This window comes from Eptesicus fuscus, chromosome 19, assembly GCF_027574615.1.
Source record: "Eptesicus fuscus isolate TK198812 chromosome 19, DD_ASM_mEF_20220401, whole genome shotgun sequence".
Lineage (NCBI taxonomy): Eukaryota > Metazoa > Chordata > Mammalia > Chiroptera > Vespertilionidae > Eptesicus > Eptesicus fuscus.
The window spans coordinates 31,391,741-31,415,602 of record NC_072491.1 but is presented as its reverse complement, the minus strand read 5'-3'; the positions used below and the strand labels follow the sequence as shown (position 1 = coordinate 31,415,602).

At 39.4% G+C, this 23,862-nt stretch overlaps 1 protein-coding gene across 1 annotated transcript in view; it reads left to right on the top strand.

Annotated features, from left to right (window-relative positions):
* Nucleotides 1–23,862, top strand: part of TOX (thymocyte selection associated high mobility group box) — a 301,503-nt gene that overhangs the window by 167,117 nt on the left and 110,524 nt on the right. The window contains exon 3 of the mRNA XM_008143313.3: nucleotides 4,676–4,918. Within this exon, the coding sequence (XP_008141535.2) occupies nucleotides 4,676–4,918 (243 nt within the window). The remainder of the gene's footprint in view (nucleotides 1–4,675; nucleotides 4,919–23,862) is intronic.

The window sequence follows — 23,862 nt, the reverse complement described above, 5'->3', positions numbered from 1 at the left end:
TGGTGAAGATCCAAGATAACATTGAAAGTATTAGCTTGAATTTCATACCATGATTCCTAAATATTTTCTCTCCATATGTGTAGATGGTCAACACTGACTTTTATCATTCCTTGGGGAGAAGGAATGCTGTATGGCTCAGACTGCTGGTAAAAGTCTGATCTCTAGACTGGGAAGGGTAAAAGGGTGATAAGAAAGATGAGCCCATCTTGAAGGTCCGCACCTGTTCTCCAGCATTCAGCATAGATCCTCAGAGGGCATGGATTGACTCGCTGGGGGTCCCTAACTCAGCTTAAAAACAGAACAACAACAACAAAAACTCGTTCTGTGTCTCATGGGGTAGGCAAGGGTATTGGGTAGGATAATTGATCTTTGGTCCTAAGAGAGTTGGAAAACGAAAGAACCTTTCAACACCTGGCCTCACTGAGACTTGCAGGAGGAGAATAAACCCAAGTCAGGAAAGAACCCGGAGTCAGTAGACAAGCGCAGAAGGCCCACTGTGTCACCTTCTCTGATTACTGAGCCTCGGGCCTCATCACCAATGTTCCTGTTTCTATGACCAGAGTACCCTCCCAGGCCCTCTCTGCCCACTTGTCTAATTAGGCCCTTGCTAATGGCCAGCCATGGGCCATCAGACCTGATAGGGAACCAAGGCTCCCACCAAGTCCTTAGCTGACATTCTACCTGCAGTGGGGACTAGGCTCCAACACCTTCTGAGAGCCAGGAGGACGCAAACCCTCTGGGACCTCTGTGTCCCTATAGAATGATAGGTGCAAGCCGTTTTTTAAAAAAATATATATTTTATTGATTTTTTTTTTTACAGAGAGGAAGGGAGAGGGATAGAGTTAGAGACATCGATGAGAGAGAAACATCGATCAGCTGCCTCCTGCACACCTCCCACTGGGGATGTGCCCGCAACCAAGGTACATGCCCTTGACCGGAATCAAACCTGGGGCCTTTCAGTCCGCAGACCGACGCTCTATCCACTGAGCCAAACCGATCAGGGCAGGTGCAAGCCATTTTAAGGCGACACACCGATGGCCAGCGAAGGACACCAAACTTCTCTGCCCCAGCCGTCTTCGGCTGCTTAAGCCTTCACATCTCTCACAGGATATTTTTTGCTTCCTGACATGCTGAGAGATGAACATTACATACCATGTTGTGAACTGACCATGCAAAGTCTTGGGAATACAAGATGTTTATTCAAGCCCATGGTATAACACTGGTATATATTCACAAACTTTGTTCCTTTAAAGCAGTGGTTCTCAACCTTCCTAATGCCGCGACCCTTTAATACAGTTCCTCATGTTGTGGTGACCCCCAACCATACAATTATTTTCATTGCTACTTCATAACTGTAATTTTGCTACTGTTATGGATCGTAATATAAATATCTGTGTTTCCCGATGGTCTTAGGCTCTACAGCAACGCTTCTCAACCTGTGGGTCGCGACAGGTGGGTCTTGACAGGTTGAGAACCGCTAGCAGGGTCACCTAAGACCATCAGAAAACACAGATATTTACATTACGATTCATTAACAGTAGCAAAATTACAGTTGTGAAGTAGCAACGAAAATAATTTTATGATTGGGGGTCACCACAACATGAGGAAATGTATTAAAGGGTCGCGGCATTAGGAAGGTTGAGAACCACTGCTTTTAAAGAGTCATTTTAACATTCCTTCACTCATGAATTCATTCATTTAGTGATTCATTTGTTAATTCATTCAACAAATGCTGAACGCTGATTCTAACCAGGCAGCTTCACAGAAAATAAGGAAAAATATTGAATCATATCCTATTTAATACATTGCCCCCAAAACTGCAAATTGTCTCTAATATATAACTTACTATTAAGTCAAACATTTCTATTAAGTTTTTAAAAATCAAAATAAAGATGGCATGCCATAGAACTCAATGTTGAGGAATTAGCAATTAGTCTAGCATTGAAGTTTTTATAGATTATGTGACATTTTGACATTTATACAATTGCCATGATACTTTTATATGGCATCAGTTACACTGTAATAGGCTCATGGCATGCCATGACTTTGAACGTAAAGAACAGAAACTATTAGGTAACCTTATGTTGTTAAAATCCTTGATCCACATAACTACCTATTACTGGTTAAGTTGTGGAATCTGTGGTCTTGGTGTATAAATGCATGGATTAAATAACATTAATGTGTGATTACATGAAGATAAACCATATAGCTTAGTTCAATTGCAGCATAATTGTTATCACTGAATGTAAATTGATACCAATTAAACCTTCCTTTAGAACACCACAAATTAAGATGTAACTACAGGAAAAATTCTAGAATGCAATGTTATGGCATACCATGGGTAGAATATCCATGGATATTTCAGAGGTTTAATGACATTTATAAAATTGAAAACATCTTTCTCCTTTATTGCTGGCATTAATTGTGCCTTATCCAGGAAAGTTTCAAAGAGACACCAATTCACTTCTTTAAATATATGTATCAATGAGTTCAGCCTTTAAAATGTTGACAAAAAGACAGGTTATTTCTTGTGCTCATAGAGAGTAAATATTTTAGTGGGGTGGCATTGGGTGGAATTTGGGACAAGAAAAGATCTGATATTAATGTTAATACCAATTCTTAAATTATAAAATTTTGTTTCTCAGAAACAGTTGAGTTTATATCATTCTACATAATAAAATGGTAGCAATTAAAATACTTATGTAAGTATTACAGCATAAAAATGCCTTCCTCCTTCATATATTCATCGCTCATATTTACTGTGTTGATTGTTTATCTGCCTAGTGCAAGGTATTTAATTTCTGAGCCTCAATTTTCTCTTCAGGAAATCAGGGTAATAATAGCTACACAAAGGATTATTGTAAGGATTAAATAAAGACATCGTCAGTGACTCAATACAGTGCTTTATATTAAATCAACATTAATAAACATGTTTCCTCTCTCTTCCATGCCCCCCCCCAATTTCACATCTTTTATGCTTCTTATATGAATATTTGTACCAGAACTGATGGTTTAGATCTATAAGGCACAAGGTCTAAAATATATGACACAGTGAAAATTTAATCAAACTCATAATTTTGACATAGAGCACTAATATGTTTTTCAGAGGGGAGAGATACATTGTGAAGAGGAAAATTTGGTTAAGTAATGATTGAACTTTTAGAGCTGGCGATTTTGTTTGTGTTTTTAGCAGAACTTTAGCTATTTCAGAGAAACGATCTGCAGATGAATCAAACCGTTCCTTCATGTACCCCCAGCCTGTAACCTACACGTGCCTGTGTGTGACCAGGTCTCAATTCCAGATGTTCCAAGTAGCTCTTCATTTCATCATGTCTTCTGACAGCACCTAAGCAAATATATCAAAAGTTGTACAACATTTAGCAAGTGCAACTTGAAGATTTTCTTTCTGTTAGACAAATAGACGCCATCTGGAAAAAATAACCCCAGGCTCTTGGACACAGGAGCATGAAGCTTATTGGCTGAACACCCAATGAATACCTTACACTACTTTCTTTGGCTCCTACCCTCTGCCTGCTCATTTCAAATCTTGCACACTTCAGCAGGCGCTGTGCTGAGACAAACGAGTCCTTGTTACCCTTGCACTCAAACACTGTGAAGACTCGCTTAATTTGAAAGACAGGCTTTGCAAAAATTATCTGGACCAAAATTGTTTCCTTTCATACCAGGATACCTGCTCAATATCACTGTGTCTTGACGTTAATTGATAGCAATATTTTATTATTCAGTTCTTTCTCAGGTTTTCGGTATTGGCCATGTCCCATTTTTAGACAGGGGTTTCTTCATGTAATCTTTCCTTCCCTTTTTGTTCCCTCCCTTCCTCTTTTGTCTAAAGTTACTTTCTATGTGAAAAAGTCCTACCTGTGTTGTTATTTCACGGATTGACTTTTATTTCTGAGCTAGTACTATAGAAAATTTGTGTTAATTTTGCCTTTCAGAATTGGCTGAACTGAATTTAAGTGACTGCAATATTATTGATGAAAACTAAACACTAACTTTTATAACTTAGATAAATTGAATAGTCAGACATAGAAAGAGCTATCTTCATTTTTACTTTGATGATATAATTTTTGTGATAAAAATCATTTTTAGTGGAATTTTTTTTCATATCTCAAACTTTCTATGCAATCACACTTATGCCATATTGTTAAGTTGTTTCCTTACTAATTACTTGCCCTTCGCCAGTTGTGAGCATGTAGCTTTTCAAAACCCAAAAGCAAATTGCCCCAGAACTTCTGGAATTCGTTTTATTACATCTCATGATCTGAGCAGTAGGGAGTCCTATGAAACATGTTGGATCAAACATTAACTTTATAAATTGCCTTCCTTCCCCACAATTCTTAGGAAAAAGGTATTAAGCTAGATTAAAACTCTGGAAAAATTTAATGGGACTTTTGAAATCTGCCTGTGTTCAGTTTCCTGAAAAATAAAACTGCCTAATGGAAGCACTCCTTGCATGAGAAGTGCATGTGCCTTTGAGGCAATTTTCTTCCGTGCATAATAGTGAAATTGCAGCAGGATAATCTGAGTGTTTGGAATGTCTTTGCCAAATCCATAATGCTGCCTGTAATAATATCTGAAGGGGGTGTGTGAGTTTGTTCATAATGAGAAAAAAGGAAGCAATGATTGGCAGTAATATCACTTTGTGTCTTTGCAGTCCTACCCTGGTCCGAGCCTGGAAAGTGAGGACTTCAACATCCCACCAATCACTCCTCCTTCCCTCCCCGACCACTCGCTGGTGCACCTGAATGAAGTTGAAACTGGCTACCACTCTCTGTGTCACCCAATGAACCATAATGGCCTGCTACCATTTCATCCACAAAACATGGACCTACCTGAAATCACCGTGTCCAACATGCTGGGACAGGACGGAGCACTGCTTACCAACTCCATTTCCGTGGTAAGAATCTGTTTACCCATTTGTGGTGGGGGGCAAGGGACATAGTGGCGGGGGGCGGGGCAAGGTGGAATTTAATGCGAGAAGCTCTGCACTGTAATAACGCGGCACTCTGAAACTAGAAATAGGTTTAAAGCTACGGAAGATGTTCTCCAGAAGTCCTGTAAAATCCTGAAGCGCTTTTCCATTTTATATTTAAGTCTAGGCAAAATCAATTCATGACATGTTTGGTTATGCATATTTATAACCCAAAGTACGAAATACTCTTTGACACTGACTGTTCTCTTATAAAGTCTAACCATCTTACTGGCTTTCAGATCAAAAGTTATCTTAAAAGGCGCTACTTCTCATCTAGTGTGGGATTCCTCCCCACGAGCAAGACTTCCCATCTGAACAGGAACCGCTATTAAACTTGCTTTCTACCCTATTTTCATTTTGGAGGTATAATTCTTACAATCAAGATGTATCCCCATTAATGTGTTTCAGTGTATTGGACCTGTTGGATTCAGAATCTTCTGATGTTCTGTGTTTCTCAAATTTAGTGGGAATGCGTTTCATCAAACAAACTAGCACAGATTAAATTCCCAGAGTCCAGGGATGTATATTTTTGATGAACATCCCTGACTTATCATGTAATCTTTCCTTCTGATTTTTATGGCATCCAAAACATAATTTCTCTGTCTATATCACAAGTACTGAAACATCTTTCCAGTGGCATATGGCTAAGGGCAGAGCTTTTTTACCACATCATAAAACTCTCTCCAGGGTTAACAATGACTTTGAGTTAGTGTTCTTTCGTTTCCGTTCTTCAATCACTTAACAGTCTAACTAACTCTATTGTGTTTTTACAAATCGCTGAACAATGCTGTCATATTCACAATGAACACATTTATTAACTTCTTCATATTATGTTGCTTCTGATTTTTTAAAAAAAAAAGTTTCATATGATCACTTACCTAAGCCATTTGGAGATATATCAACTTGAATGATTTCACAGGAAGGTTTTCCTGTGTGTGAAGTAGTTGAAAGAAACCCCACAGTGGTGTTTTTAGGGAATGGAGCCCGGAGCCTAATGCCATGATAGGGTAAGATTTCTAAGGACTGGCAGGCCGCTGGTTGGCCAAGAGGGGAGAGTCCATCCGCAGTACTAGCAGTGGTGGAAAACTCAGCACTACTTCCCAGTGTTTCATGTTATATTTGTCTGTCCAGGTTTACCTTGGGACTATTAACTGTGACTCCATAAAGTAGAGAATGGACTTTTAACAAACACACTAAATGTGTAAATCTGAATAATGTACTTCAAAACAGTCACCTTGAACAATCACAGGCTGTTCTTTGGGGCTAAGTCTTCAGACCCAGTTCATGAGTCAGTGGGCACCCACATTCACTGAGAGAGGAGGAGTACATACAGTGTATAAAATACCAATTTTGTCTGCTATGGTCCTTCCTCACAGTGCTAATGAAGTTGGCCGTAGGAGGGATAATGAGATATTCAAACATATAATTTAAGTGCCCAAACTTTTCCTTTCTATAACTTACCTACTTAGCATTCCTAGGACCTTCTCCATACGCCATTTACTCTTTTAAGAGATGCTTGCACAACTTCAGTGAATATGCGTCTGGGATTATCCCAGATTTGCCATCCTTGGCAATCCCTCCATTCTCAAATGGTGCTCAGGACTGGACCTATTTACACCTGTGAAACACCACTTTCCAGATCCTTCCTCCACTGTGCTTTCCTCTTAACCTCTCAGGAGCTTCAGCTCATCCAGCGTTTCTTTATGCTGTCCCCACCCAACTGAATGCTACAAACCGAGCTTCCGTATTTCCCCGTAGGCATGGTATTTCCCTTGGATCATTTAACATAAGGCAGAGGGGCCCCCTTGGCCTACACTAAGGGGATGAAGCGCTAACCTGCTGTTCTAGTTCTTGGCCAGGAGAACCTAGCAAGGGCTGTGAGCCTTCCCAATACCTCTCAAACCACATTGTGAGGTGGGCACCTACTTTGCCTACTCACAGAATTGGTCCTAGCGCTTTATACTGTAAGTAAAAAGCTACTCCAAGCTAATCCAGATCTTGGTAAGAGTTCAGATAGGCTTCAGCACTGTCCAGTGGAGCTTTCTGTGCTAATGGCTTTTCCATTATCCATACCGTCCAATAACAGTAGCCACTGGCTACTGAGTGTTCTAAATGTGGCTAGTGTGTGTGAATGAAAGGCTAATTTTTATTTTATTATATTTTAATTATTTTTAAAGTAGCCCCTTATTCCTTATAAAACTACTATATTGAACAGCATACGTCTAGTTTATAATGTTGATTCTAACATTAAATTGTCATTAAACCCATTTTTTTTAAGCCACAGTGGTCTTGGAGAAAGATTTGGAGTTTAAACCGATTGTAAACATCCTGTTTCAAGGCTTTGATCTCTGGCTGGATTCCAGGAGCCAGAGTTTGATACACTATAAAGTTGGAATAGAATTCTAGTAGAGTTGGAAGGGTCAACTAGATTGGCGTTTACTCATTCCTTTGAGAAATAAGGAGCTTCTTCCCTTCTTATTTTGAGCTGTCATGTATCCAGAATGACATCCATCAGTGTACATTTTAAGTCTTACCATGGTCTAAATGTTTGAAAGGGCTCAAGTGATTGATAAGGCAGGTCACTGTTCTTAGGAGCTTGTCAACAACAGAAAAAAATATACATGAATAGGTAGAAAACAATTAGAGTGAGACATGAAGTGATTAGAGAGAGACAAGCAAAGTGCTCAGTTTACTTTTCCTGGACATGAACCCCTCAGGGATGTCTAGTTGGAAGAGATTACAGTAATCTGGTTTGGGAGTTGACAAAACTTAGTGGGAAAGGTAGGACTGTAGTCAGGGTTTGAAAGATGGTCATGATTTGGACAAGTAAAGAGAATAGAAAACACATATTGGAAAGCAGGTTAGATATTTTAAGTTGGGAGATTTGACCAAAGACTTCAAAAACCAATCAAAGGTCTGTGGGCTTGATATGATGGATTCTAAAAACTCTCCGGCTGTTTTCACTCAAGGCAGTGTTGTCGGAAAACATTTTTGGCGCCTCCCTGGATGGATAGCAGTGGTAAGAAACTGCAGGTGTGGGAAGTCTGAGGAGCCCGTTGTCATAGCCAGGCCAGAGGTGTTGAGGAGGTGCACAGGGTGGTGACAGTGTGAAAAGAAAGATGGGCTGCTAAGCTGTTTTCACATCATTCCCAACTATAAATGGATCTAAAGATGAACAACCTTTCATATCGTCGTATTTTACATTTAAAAAGCTCTAAGGGATTATTTTCTTTGAAAAGAAATTTAGGACTATAAAATGTTCTCTTCACACTTCTTTGTAAAATCTGGCTAAAACTCTTTCTGTAGCAATTTGTTCATTGCTAATGTAATCACAGAATTTAACAACCAGCTATTGATCGGTTTGCCAGTGGTTGAAATATATTTAGGTCAGTGCTCATAGAGACAAGGAAATAATGGCGACAGAAATCAGGATGCAAATCCTGCCCACCGAGAAATTACAGTGCTTGTCCTGAGTTCTTCTCCCAAGGCCACCTACAAAATGGGAACAACGAAGAAAGCTAACACTTGCAGATCCTATGTAATGAACTTGCTGTAAGTTTTAAAATCCAGTGAGTATAGCCCTAACCAGTTTGGCTCAGTGGATAGAGCGTCAGCCTGCGGACTGAAAGGTCCCAGGTTCGATTCCGGTCTAGGGCATGTACCTTGGTTGCAGGCACATCCCTAGTATGGGGTGTACAGGAGGCAGCTCATCGATGTTTCTAACTTTCTATCCCTCTCCCTTTCTCTTGTAAAAAATCAATAAAATATATTTAAATAAAATCCAGTGAGTATAAACCACCTTAGGCGGAGATGCAGAAAAGCTCTTCAGTGTTATTAAAGCTGAACTATTTGCTGTTAGTGTGGTGCTTGCATGTTTGTGTTAGTCTTTTCACACAGGTGGGTCAAATATTGTAGTGCTCACTTAGATATTCTACATATTTTAGAGGTTATTATAATGTTTAACATATATGCATCATTGTATGTCCTATATGTTATTACTTTTATAATGTAATTATATATAATATAATCTTTTCTGTGATTTTATTTTAAAGATAAATTATTATATATAATGTTTTCTTCTGAGATTTTATTTTAAAGATAAATTTTCTTGCCCTTGCCCCCAGTGGCAATATAAGTGATTCAATTTCACTTAGTTTAAGCATTTTCTACAAATGTTTAATATATTAGACATAAAAACGTATTCCGTATGAGAAATCAATATCTGAATGAGTATTATTACCCCCGTTTCACAAATGGAAAATGGAGGATCACAGTGATTAAGTGACTTGCTCAGTGGCTCAGCCAGCAAATACCCCAGCTCCCTTGTCTGAAACAAGGATAATAATAGTCCTTACCTCGTGGGGGTAAATGAGCCAGAATTGCTTAGACTAGTAGTTGGCACATAGGGAATATTATATAAGTTTGTTAAATAAAATATGAAAGGCAAGCTTGTATGACTCTTTTAGGGAAGTTAAAATGCATGAGAGGGAAGATTTTCCAAAAGAGTTATTTATACTTTAATCCTCAATCTTCTTCAGACCTATCAAAAAAAAAAAAAAAAAAAAGACGGCAATGAGCCTGCTATTAACCAAAGAAGCCGCTCTACCTTTTACTGAGTGTCCTTACATATCATTATTATTAAAATTGACATCTTTGGGTCAGACTGCCTCAGTTCAAATCCTGGCACTGCCACTTACCAGCTGTGTGACATTCAGCAATTTATATGACCTTCCTGTGCCTCAGTTTCCTCGTCTATAAAATTGGTATAATAAGATATTTAATCCCACAACGTTGTGAGCATTAAATTAGTTCCTATCTGTAAAATGGTGCCTGACTTGCACTTGGTGCTCGATACTGTCCGTGAGAATTTCTTCCTGATACAGGTCACCAGGGTAGAATATCTAGATTGCCTTCTACACTTTACCATAAACACGTACAGCGTGAAGCATCCAGAGGGTGCAGCTTCCTCCTTCCCGCTTCCTTTCTGTATGTTCTGGCCTGTGCCCTTTCACGTGTTAGCAGTCAGTCAGGACTCTGCACGAAGTTAGATTTCTGGCACTTGAGAAAAGATTCCATTTTCTTAAAGCCCCCCCTATTTTCCAAGCTCGGGCTATAAACCAGGGTAGAATTTCTATTAGTATGTACTGTCGAATAAGAGCCAATTAGTTCTGACTTTCTAGGTCCAAGTCAAACAGCCATTCATGATCCAATATGTAAAAGTTCCATTTTCTCAAAACTCCCCTGTGGGCAATTGATAGTGGGTAACTGATCAAGGAGTGGAGGACGGTTAGACGAGCACTCGAATGAGAGTCCAGAGAACCGGGCTCTGCCTTGGACAAGCTTGTTAGCCATGGGCCATGCGTGGCACCCTAACCACAGCAGCAGGGCTGGGCTAGATGAGGGGCTCCACACTGAGCTCCTGGGAGCCGGGGGAAGCCAGGAATCAGCCAGGGGGGCGTGGCTCTTATTCATCTCACTTGTTCACATTTCCCGCGTTCGCATTTTCCCGTGTTTCATTCTCTATCGACCACACAATTGTGATGCAGGGTCTCGACTCACCCAACTTGTCACTTTAGTTCCTTAATAACTTTTCCTACTATCACTTTGGCCCCTCAGTGTTTTGCCTGTCCCCCAACGCTATTCTGTTATTAAGATATTTGAATCTATTGAACAGAACCTTCCTTTTGGGAGGAAAATGTTGTTCTGCCATTAAGAAGAAGTGACGTTGCTTTGTGAGAAAGAGCAGTGTTTTCCTGTTGTTAGGAAGAAGCTGCAGGGCTATTTTGGGAGAAAGGTAGGATAAGAAAATGTCCACGTTAACTGTTCGTGGTTTCAGAAAAAAATCCTTTGGTTCCTACAAACCGAAATCGAGAGCCTCTCCTTCTCTCTCTCTCTCCATTCTGGTACATTCACTGCTGGGTTAATCATGGATTGGTGGAAGGCAAAATGCAACCTTGTATAAAGTCACCCAAGCCTCGCTGCCCGGCGTATATGTAGCGATTGCTTGTTCTTTGTGCAGTCAACAGAAGCTCTTTCATACAAAGAAAAACCGTGCAAAGTTTTAGAATGGCCTCACAGAAAGGATTCATTTAGAACCTGGGCTTTTTGCAGAGTGTGGTTCCTAATGACACATTATAGAAAATTTACAATGAGAAAAGGCAACAAAGGAGATTTCAATTTCTTTCAATGCTTCAAATTTCCAGTTCTGGAGTTTAAAATGGAAAAAAAAAAGATGTTAAAAGCAATAAAATTGGGGGGTTTATTTCCCCAATGCCTTATTTTTTTCCAGGCAACAAAAGCAAGCATAATATATGTATTCAGATTTATTGTCATTTTTAGCATTCAGTCATGGCACACTTTGCATTCAAAGGCCACTGTTCCACTGTTTTGACAACCATCACTTCAGTAGGTAGCGGGCGGGACGAACAAAACTGAAGCGGGAGTGTGCTCCGGGTCCAGGGGGAGCGCTCTTACATCAGGGAAGTCAGACGTATGAGAGCAGCATGAATTTCTAATCTGTTGCCATTATGGGAAGGGCCACTGGCATATTGAATAATGTAGCTTTCAAAGCCAAGCAGAAAATGTGATTACAGACAATTTGATTGCTATTTTTAAAATAAATATTTTCAAAATCTTGAGATACTTTATTTCATGTAATGCATAAAATATGGAACCGTGGACTGGACCTAAATATCTTTCAGGACACGAAAGAGCTGATGATGTCAGCCCCATTTAGATTTGAAATAATAGAGGCATTAGTTTAAAATGGATCGGATGTCACTGTGGTGCGTTTCTTTCTTTAAAAATAAAAACGGGGGAAAGCAATAAAAAGAAATGATGTTGCCCACTTTGACAGGAAAAAAAAAAAAAGAACAATAATTATTTAGCGTTATGCCACAATTTATCAAATGTTTAGCAATTACAGCCTGTTTTTTTCATAAATTATCTTTTTTTTATTTTAACATGACAGCACCTGAGAGCAATGAACTAAACCACTTTAGGACTGTGAATAAATTAGCTGGTTTTTTGTTCTTATTTTTGACTATATATAATAAAAGTGTGTGGTTTGGGTTGGGTTTTTTTAATGTCAAATTCCTAATAAGGCCAAAAATAAGTGTTGTTTGTGGTTAGTTGTTAAGCTCTACTTAAGCCCTTTCTTTGCTCAAAACAGACTACTTTGAATGTGGTATTGATAAGTAGTTCAATGGACTCAGTATGTTAATGATTTGGGGACTATCTTTTAGTGCAGTAATAAAATATTTTTCCAAACCACAGCTCTCCTTAATAGTGTTCAGGAAAGAAGCCAATTTAAAAATAACGCTTTTCCTTTCTTATGCCAAGTAAAAAAAACTCAAGATTCACTTTGTATATGGGGCTTGTTGTACTTTTTCTTCAGCCCTGGAGTTCTTTATGGATTTGTGCCTCGCCCATGCATGCAAGAAGTTAAAAATCTATAAAACTAGTTACATAATATACTGTAAGCAAACTCGGGGAGTTATTCAGTCCCGTCTCTTCATCCTAGGCAGGAGTAAACTTACACCATTTAAGATATGTGGTTTTCTGTCCAAGACCCAAGATTCCACATCTTTCCTTGGTAGCCTGTTTGTGTTTAATTAACCTTGTAACATGAAGCTAAATTGCACTAAGAGATTTAGATTTCTTCCAGGAAGTTCCTTATTAAAGTTCAACTAAAATCTCTTACTGCAATTTCAGTCTACTCTGTCTGCTTCAGACGTCTGAATGCTCGGGGAACAGTTGATTCAAGAACTTGACATTTACTCAGTCAATCCCGCAGTTGTGTTTTAACTGGCCCAAATAACCCCAATTCTTTGAACCTTTCCTCAAAGGTCATACTTTTCAACTTCTCAATCAAATTAAACTTTTTCTTTTTTTAATTTGTGATCGTAAGGAGTGCCGACCACAATAAGAGGCAGAGCTTGAGATTTCCGATTAATTTCTGAATTTTTCAAGTAATTCTCCGCCCCCCCCCCCACATGGGTGTTTGATGATAGACTCTTTCATAGCATTATTGATTACTGACATATTTAGTTTTTTGACCCCTTGCTTACTCCCAGGGTGTGTTTCTTGCTGTATGGGTATCTAGCCAGCAATTCCCCATCTTGTTTCTGTATAATTCATTTCACATCCTAAAGGCAAACATCTGGAAAGGCCATTATGGTGTTATTCCTCTTTTTTTTCTGCTTGGGTATCCATTATTTAAATAGTCCTTAGCAAATAAAGAGAAGGAAGAAAAATATAGTTATATACTCCTAATTGTCCTTGGACAAACAGATTCGAAGTGGGCCCATAAGACAGACTCCTGGCCCCGGCAATGAGTTTCAGTCACTCGCTGGAACCTCCAAAATGTTCATGAAATCTTTCCTGAAGTGTTGAGGGGGCAGTTTGGGAAAAGCAGCACAGAACCTGCATGAAAAGAGTTGGGAGGGGGAAGGATAAGCAGCAAGTAAAAACAGAAGCCCGCTCAGCAGAGAAACCATGCACCTGAGGGCTCCATCGGCTGTGTGCCTCCGGCCCGCGGCCCTCTCCCTCCCCCTGTTCCAACTCCGTGCTCTTTGCTTGTTTCTCCTCCTCATTCAGGTCCAACTCATGTGCCGAGCGCACCCTGCTACCCTCGGTAATAATCAAAACACTTCATGTGTCAAGTCTTGACTATACATCAGCCCCTGAGCTGAGCACCTCCCGTGTGTCACTCTCCTTGCTCTCTCTTTCCTTCTCTGCTTTTCAGCATCAGCGCTCAGGACATGCCCTCCCTGTGGGAAGGAACGTGTCTTGCTCCTCGCCCTGCCTGGGAAGCTCTTTACAGAAAAGTGAGCCTAGACACCCTGACAGCTTACTTGGTTTCATTGTTGAGGCTTTCTTGTGGAAATTATTGATATTAATATTATATAAGCCTGGCACATAGTAGGAGCTCAGGAACTATTTATGAACAAATGGATGAACTCATTCGTCCCCCATGAAACTCCTATATTGTCCCCAGACAGTACAGGATCGTTATTGCTTTTTATGCTGACACTTCTAAGCAATTGTGTAGTCTTCTAAATTGATACAAGTATTCCAGTTTTTTAAAAATACATTATGTAATATGTCATGGGGTCTTAATGCATTTATAATAATTTTAATATAAATAAATGAATTGAGCCCCAAAACTTACAACTAATCTCATAGCCTTAATACTTAGTCAACTTACTACTAATTATTTCCTACCAGTGGTCGGCAAACTCATTAGTCAACAGAGCCAAATATCTACAGTACAACGATTGAAATTTATTTTGAGGGCCAAATTTTTTAAACTTAAACTTCTTCTAATGCCACTTCTTCAAAATAGACTCACCCAGGCCGTGGTATTTTGTGGAAGAGCCACGCTCAAGGGGCCAAAGAGCCACATGTGGCTCGCGAGCTGCAGTTTGCCGACCACGGTCCTAACCCATACCACTCTTGAGTTGATGTATATGACAATTAATTATAATGCATAGTTGATCTTTTTTAGATGAATACTTTTATTTTCTGAATAGAGCTGTTTTTTTATGGAGTAAAATTATAAGATTTCTAAAGAAACATCTTGGGGGCAGGAGGAGCAATGTGGATAATTAATGTCTATTAAACACTGGCCCATATGACCAGTGTTTATTTCTTGTTTTATTGCAAAATGATTCAATCTTTGACTTGCTGTTTGGTTGGTTTGTGCAAATGGATTATTAACATTAAAATGTTGTATTATAAACTCATTTAGTCATGGAGTCATAGGAGAATTAGTCTAAAAGGCTTTTCAGGAGAACAATGAACCAGACTCATTTCACCACTTCCTTCATTATTCATTAACTATTCTTATCTAGTGCATACGGGAACATTTTAGAGTAGGTCTGGGTGGTTGTTGTTGTTGATTTTTCCCCCATTTCAGTTTTTTCCAGTTTGAAAGCTCTGAGTTCCCTTATGTGGACAAGCATTACCCACAAGAACACAATGTCTATCTTTTTACATTAGCCTTTCATACGCTTTTCTCTGCCATTGGAGAAAAGGCATGAAGTGCTGAGGGTCTTTGACCAAGTGGTCGTTAAAAATAGTAGATTCACTTTTCTTCTTTGAGGTCTCTGAAAATATCACAAATGCCATAATAATCCAGAGAAAAGGTCCTTTTGCCTTCACCTAATAAATATATTTAGCATTTTGATAAATATATAATAACAAAATTGATAGTTGAACTTCTCAGAATTTAATGGAATATACAAATTCCCTAGGGAAATCTAAGTACTACTTGACAGGAGGATCTAACTCTTTGTAATTCAGGATAGCAATTCCATTTTTGATAGGCAAGACACTGTCTCAATATTTGCTACATTTGATAAGCATTGTTAAGAGTATTATATTCTTCCACATTTAAGGAGTTTTTCCCCCCAATCAAAATGTTGTTTCTAATAAAAGTTATTCAACCCCCCAAACATTTTTAAACTATTAAAGTTTTTATATGTGTTGCATATTTAATCACATTCTCTGCTAACCAACAGACATAAACAATGGTTTACCAAGTTGCAGTAAGACCATATTCCATACATTATGAAACTTGAAAATGCTCTGAATGAAAAATAAGTTCCTCTTCAATTCTTGAGATGGTAGATTTATAAAGGTTATATTATTACAACTATCAAAAGACAAAACTATTAGCATTTAAAATAATTGCGTTCCATTGTGCAGTATACAGACCTTATAATTCTTGAAGAATTAACAGGAAAAGAATAGTCAGGCTTGACCATATAACTATTCCTCACATTGAATAAAAGCATGCTATTCTCATCTGTATCCATGTAGCCCTCTGTCTCTTTTTCTACACAAACATATGTAATTACACATTTATATGTTGATTGTGTTTGAGTGTCTGAGAGGATCCGTGGCCAGCAAACGCCACTCCTCCACTGGGCAGATGCAAATTGGGACTTTTGGTTAACAGCTTCTGTATTACCTAGGGTACTTTTTGTTTCTGCGGTTGTTTTTGCTTTCCCCAAAGCAAAACACAGTGCCTCATTAGCCAGGCCTTGTTTCCCGGCAAACAGGAGACACTGTGTTCTCTGAAGCTGCCCTTTGCTGTACATTTCACCCCACTCATCACGCATTTTTGGATGTCTGCATTGTGCCTCAGATCTGCTGAGTGTTATATGTACTGTATGTTGGAATCCAGGAGCCGACAGTTCACTTGGGAAGATGAGGGTTACTACAAATATGAAACATGTGGAAATGGGAGACCATGTAAGATCAAGTTCTCAAGTTGGGTACCCTCCTCCAGTTGACCAGGGAGTGTGGTAGTCACTTGCAGAAACCGACCAGTGGCGTTGGGGTCTTGAGCAGCAATGTGAGTGGTGGGTTCCCAGCTGGTTCTGGAGTAAGGCAGCCTGAACTTGGACCCTGTCTAGACCCTCACTGGCTACATGACACTGTGGGCAAGTGATTTCACCTCTGCCTCACTCTCTCACCTCTCCTCTCTTACCTCCCTTGTTGGTGATAAGGATTTAGTGAGTCTATACACCTGAAGCCCTCAAGCAAAACCAGACAGTGTGCTTCACGTCACCTCTTTTATTGTCCAATGAAGCCCCACTGCTGCTCGGCTGGGTTTTCCTTACGTTGCCTGTCATTCCTCTTCTAGTTATGAATGCCCATGCTCCATGGGAAGTTCTAAGAACGACCATGCTGGCATTTATTGGACACCTACTCTTGCCAGGTCCCAGGCACACACAATCACATTGGTAGAGGGTGGTGTTGTCCTTATCTTGCCCAGGAGGGACTGAGGACTCAGAGGCAGGTCAGACAGGTAGACGGCTAGGGTTAGGGTTAGGGGTCACAAAAGCAGTGTTCTCAGAACCCCCTCCCATGAGCTTAGGGCCCTCCCCGATAAACCCCGGAGTGTGACGAAGAAGGCTAGTGCATGAAGGATGGTAGGGCCAGAGTGTGACTTTCGAAACTCTCCATGTCAGGGTCCTGTTCTTCTCACCCAGCCTACGGAATGTCCCATGCCTGAGAGCAGTACTATGGAGATCCCCTCGTGGGGCCAGAAACTGATGGGAAAGTTACCCTACGTGCAAAGGCTGTGCTTAGTTATCTCAGAGGAGGAGACATCGGGTTTGAACCTGTCTGCCTTAGTGAGATTTTCAGTGATTCACTGTCTGACTTAACCCAGGCACTCAACTGCCTCCGTAGGGTCTCCCAGACAGGGTCTGGTCTTGGATGGATCTACCAGGATAGTGAAATGAACCAGGGTGCTTTGATGCATGGTCTCCACAGCTATCGGAAGGGACACATCATCTTTGCCTATTTGGAGGAGTCAATAGACAGTTAAATGGTACCTCAGTGTTAGATGACATAAGCTACGGAAAAAATAGTCCTGCTCTAGCCAGTTTGGCTCAGTGGATAGAGCGCCGGCCTGCGGATTGAAGGGTCCCGGGTTCGATTCCGGTCAAGGGCATGTACCTTGGTTGCGGGCACATCCTCAGTGGGGGGTGTGCAGGAGGCAGCCGATCGATGTTTCTCTCTCATCTATGTTTCTAACTCTCTATCCCTCTCCGTTCCTCTCTGTAAAAAAATCAATAAAATATATTAAAAAAAGAAAAATAGTCCTTTAAACATGGTATAGCAAAGAGCTACTTCTCAGAGCACAAGGCAATTTAAATGACATTGTGACAATACTGGTATATTTCATTGGTGCAATGGAAAGAATTTTGAAATCAGGGATATCTGAGTCCAGAGAATCCCAAACATGACCTCCCTGAGTCCAAAGTTCCCATTATCATCCAGTGATTAGAAAGGTGGGCCCTTTCTGGCAGCAGAACCCGGCACAGGGTACTTCAGCCATTTCCCCATTTGTGAAATGGAGAGAATGGTTAGTATGTTGTATTTCCTCGTCTTGTAATGAGGATTAAATGAGATAGTACACGTAAACCAATCATCTGAGGTTCTCATACACAATAAATACACAATAAACAGGTAATAAATGCCAATTTCCCTTGAATGTACTTTAATATTGCAATTTTCTTATTTTCATGTGAGGTTTTATTTTTTTTTAATCAAGTTTTTGTACTGTATGTTACTGAAATAATTTGCAACAAATGCTTTCTTATCTGTATTCACTTAAAATTTTGGCCTTTTTTCAGTTAAAAAGGTAATAGATTCTTATTCTCTGTGGCTTAACAGCATGATGACTAATGGAGAGTTTGGGTTCCTCTGAAGTTCTCATCGAACTTGCCATGCACATGGGTGAGATCCAGAGGCTGTTTCTTGCCAATAAAGAGCTCAACAGCAAGGAAGGGGGAGCTCAGCAGTGCCTCACGTCTTCCCTTGTCATCTCATGATCATATGATGTGAAATTAAAAAACACAAGCAAAGTAAATAGAAAAGAAACGACACCAATGCATAGCTGCCTACAGAGGCCAGAAAAAGGAGAAATTGAGAATTAAATCTCCCTGGGCAATCTCTCAAAATGTTGGGGAAAATATATTGCTAACGACAACATATCAAATATCTATTGGGAGACAAATGCGCGTAACCCCGAATCGCGCATCGCAAAAGGGTTTCCTCAGGCTCCTCGATGACAACTGTCTGATGCATAAAATAGTAGCTTCTCCTTATTACAGTCTATTGGATAAGCACCTGCATGAATACAGGGCTGCCCTCTACCCGGGAAGGAAGAATCTTGCCCAAAGGGCTCTTGGTCCAAGTTGTGAGGAAGATGCCACTCAGGCATAAAATGTTTGTGCTGAGAAAGTGATTAGGGTTATGGCCAGGGGAGAACAAACCAATGTTTTGACAAGGAATAAGCCTGGTCATGGGTTCTTTGCCTCGAGAATGTTCGAATGAGTGCTCCAGACAGTAATCCTGTTGACAGTTACCAGGGAGTTTAATTTCAAACCCTCCCCACTTCTGCTTCGTATAAAAATACAGAGGTGAGAACAACTCTAACACATACAGTGGAATTTGGAAATCCCTCCTTCTTACATCTTTTGCAACTTCATATGTCAGTGGAAAATCACAGAATTACGATACCAAAAATGCATATGTACCTAAAAAAGCAAGATGTCTGAGGCACTATGGTCTTCAAATATCTACAACTCATCATTCTGCATTTCATTTCCTACTTGCAAATGGAGCTTAGATTTCTGCCGTACTAAGCACCTTCACTCTTTGGTTGGATTCTGTATCAGAAGATTCTTCCCTTAGGGCTCCAGGGAATCTGGCAGACTCCAAAGTGGAACCCCAGTTTTTTTTTCCTTTTTGTGTTGCGTTCATATACACAGACCTTACCTTGTCTTACAATAGTTAGGTGGTACTGGGCAACTGCTATACTTAGAGTTACTACATAATTTATCATTCAAACCGATACAATTTTGAGAGGGAAGCAGGTAATAATGATTAGGCCTAAAACTGGAACCATCCAGAGGACCTGGAAGTTAGCTGCATGTTGATGGTGAGGAAGCAAAAATTTTATGGGACTAGTTCTTGCCCTCAAGTGTGTAGTAAAATGAGTTGTGTACTTAAAAAGGCATGTAACATTTCAAAGGATGGTACTTACTATAACAAAGTTATAAAACAGCATGAGGAATCAGGGCAAGCTACTTAATAGAGGTAACATTTGAACAGGATCTCAAGAAATGATTGGTTATTGACAAGGAGAAGTGGGGGAGATGTTTTTGGAGTGAGAGTTTCACTGAGTGTGTGTTATGTGAACTGAATCACTGCCCATGCCAGATGCTCAAGCCCAGACCCTGGGATTCATTCTTGGTTCATCTTTCCCCCTTATTCCAAACATATCTTGACTGAATTGCCTCCAAAATATATAGGGTGCCCCCAAAAATGTATATATACACTTTGGATAATTACAAAGAGAGTGTTTATTACAATACATTTCATTTTTTAAATTGAGCTATCAGCTGTTAAAGCATGCATACATTTTTAGGATCCTTGTCTTATTTGGCAACTACCCACATAGTGTTTTACTTCGCTGCTCCCACCATAGTTCAAAGTGCCATCTTCCCTTGGATTATAGGAATGGTATCCTAACGCCTCCTCTCCTAACTCTTGTCCCTCCATAATACATCATTCACACAAGAGTCAATGAATAGGATACTCATGCTATTCGGCCTCTAACTGAGCTATAGTCATACTAGTTTTTGTCACCCTCCTCCCGCCCGATGACCTTCACATTGTTGATACTCTTGCCTCAGATCTTCAGTCAGTTCTCAGCTCAAGTGTCACTTCTCCAAAATGCTGGTCTAAACTTGCACGGCGCCCTTCACTCACCCCCATCACATTGTCATGTTTTATCAAATGAATTAACACTATAAAGTGCATGGAAAGAAATGAGTAAATATCAGTGTTGTCATTCTCTGAATTGTCTAGTTTATTTAACTATTTGGTTGTCTCCCTCCCACTGCCTCTCACTCTGTAAGAGGAAGAAACCTAGGCTCTCTAATCCCTGCTGTATCATGAGCATCTAGAAGAGAAGTCATGGTGGGCGGGCACTCTCTTGGTAGTTGTCGAATGAATGCATAGATATCCACTATTGTGTCTGATAGATTAAAGTCCTTAAGAGATTGAAGACTCTAGGAATGTTCATACTCCATATCTTAATAAAACAGGGATATCACCGAAGCCGGTGGAAGATACACACATGCGCACACACACACACATACCACACAATGCTGACTTATGATTAAAATATATTTTTTCCTTGCCTTCATCTCTTGCCCCTTTGTCCAAAACTTCAGTCCTGGGAACCTCAATTTACTAAAGCACCAAGTCAGAACAATCCCCAGAGAGCACACAAGAAATGCTTGGGATCCCAGGGAGATTGATGTAGAAGCCACAGGAATGATCTCATTGGTAATCACATTTATATAGCGCCGTCACTTAGGAAGATACTAAACCAGGGGTAGCTATTGTTCCCAGGTCAGATGCCTCAGATGGTGTCAGGCCACAGCATTCTCTAATGCAGCAGAGAGGAAAAATTAGGTACCACGAGAGTGACACAGATCTCTTATCCCCACCCCAAGGTCTCTGATTATACTTCCCCAAAATGATAAAATGGGAGGGGGGGGTAGATAACATAACATCATAATAATGAAAGCTACATGATTGATTTGAATTACAACATATTTTTGAAGTATAAACATTAAGGTAAAAATGTGTCTAGTAAAATAGCTTTGAAATCTAAAAACATAACTTCTTTCAGAGATTTAAAGAAGTATTTAGGAAGTATTTAATGACCTAATTTTGAAAAACAATTATAAAAATTTCAGGTTAAAAAGTTTTGATAAAGTCTGGCAGATTAGCAAATACTTTGCATAAGTATTTACAAAATATATAGAGAGGGTCAGAAAAGAGTTTGGAAACTTATTTTTCTTTCCAACATCTATTTCCACCCATCTAGTTGGGGAAAGCATGCTTGTCACGTGGTGAAATTAGCATTCATTTTGGAGTAATTAGGGATATTGGGAGTATAACTGAAAGAGTCTGACAAGTCCATTTATCTGGGTCTTAATACCAGATGAACTCGAATGTCCTTTTGAAAACATTCTTTAACTATAGGCAACAATCTGGGCTTGGAAAATGGTCATATAGATTTATGTCCTAAAGAATTGTTTATGAAATTTGAACCCTATCCATTTCTATCTAGCTTGGAATATGACTTGGTATTGTTTGAAGTTGTTTATGAACTTTTAAGTGATTTAATTCTTATTTCACTGTTAGTATCAACAGATTAGTAATTCAATTTCAAAAATAGTCATTTTGTATCACTTAATGTACTAATAATTTTTTTGAAAATTAAATATAGCTTGCACCTCTTTCCGAGATGGCGAGAAATCTTCAGTGCCCGGCTGAATTTCCTTTTGACATTCTGCATGACCCTAAGGAATGGGCACTTCATGGTTCTTGTTTCCTTTCTTGACTCCTTGTCTCTACACAAGGCTGAATATGTCCTAATAAATGACTGGACCCTTAATATAATAAATCAGTCTATGTGTCACCCATCATGAGTCATGGATGCATTTTTAGAGGAAGCTTCACAATCTTATTTCAAAGGGATGATTAATGAGCTGGAAATATCAGATATTTTAAAAATATACAACTTTCTTTTTAGTTCTAAGGAGCATATATTGAGCTCTTGTTCTGTGCCCAGAAGTATAATAAATGCCAAGGAAATAACTTCTCTATGAGAAGCCTACTATCTAGATTAGAGATTCTTAACCTTGGCACTATTGACATTTAGGGCTGAATAATTCTTTGTTGCGGAGGGGATACTTCTCCTTTGCATTGTAAAATGTTAGCAGCAGCCCTGACCTCTGTCCACTAGATGCCAAGCCCTCTAGTTGTAACAATTTGGAAATCTCCAGGCATTTCCAAATGTCTTCTGATGGGGAGAATGCTTCTGAATGAGAGCCACGCTCTAACTAGATAATTTCCGTAAATGTAGAATGGACAACGATTAAATATTTGCACAGGCTTTCTCTTCAAAGGACACTGCGAGAGCAAATGGAGAGTCTACCTATTTCCAGTGTTAGTCTTACAGGAACAACCCTAGAATTGGAGACTTGAGCTGGAAATGACATGAGTCACTTGGCAAAATCCTTCGTTTTACAACTGAAGTCAATTGTTAGAGGTGTTCAGGATCAGCTAAGTTTATACAGCTACCAAAGACAGGACTAGACCGCCTCTCCTGACTCTGTCTTCGGGTTCTTCTCATCAGACTTCATTGCTTCTGGATAAAGGAGGCATTAATATTGACAGCACGGTGCTTGGAACTATGACCTTCACCGTTTTCCTTGGGTAACCATTTTGACAAACACCACTTACTAAAGTTCCCATGACTTAGTCAACTGCAGAATGAGGCCAGGTGGACTGCCTGTCACGTATAATTCTCTCCACTCCATTGAGCACACTTTCAGCTTTCTCCCTCTCTCCATCTCCTGTCATTCTAATAACCAGGACATGATTTGTATTGTTCTCAAAAATGCCTAAATGAAAGCTAACTTTGAGCAATATTCAGTGATACTTTCATTATAACAAATAAACTGTTCTTTTTTGCAAAAGCATCTAAAAATCTGGCAATAAATATTTTCACACTTTTGAATAGATCTTTGTAAAACATCCTCAGCTTTTTAAGTATGAGTAATAAAAACAGTAACAGGCAACAATTTTCTTAAGCATCTACTAGCTTCAAGGCAGAATGCTATCCTTGTAAAAAAATATATTAAAATTAACATGACATACTCGAAAACAATGCATCAATAAGTCAAACTAAAGCAGTGATTTTACCATGACACTATAGGAAAAGCACTAAGAATGTGAAGAAAAGGAGAGACACTGGAAAGCAAGCATTAATCCAGAGGACATTAATGCCAGGCACGATACTAGGCTCTGTACAAACAGATATAAGCTAATCATAACTAACAACATGAATTAAATCCAGTCTTTAGTTCCCTTATGCCTATGAGAGGGCCAAACAGTCTGTTCGAAAACCTTATTTAAATCCATGAATGAAATAAATTAAAGTAGATCACACTTGTTTGATTTTTAAAGTATAAATTCATTAACTTTAAGAAAAATTATGATAGAATCTTTGAAGTCAAAAAGTCAGGATAAATTTCTATAACCAGAAGAAATTATGACAAAACCAGAGTCTATTTCAAAGATACTTTCTGGAACACCAAAATTCCATTATCATTTTAGCTCAAGCCTGTGACTTTGGCTGGAGTGATAGCAGGAGAGTTAAATTGAAAAGTAATTGAACTTGAGTATTACATATTCTTCTTTTTTCTGCTCAGAGGTGACTTGATCATCTTCCATTGCAATTCAAAATGATCAGTTTCAGT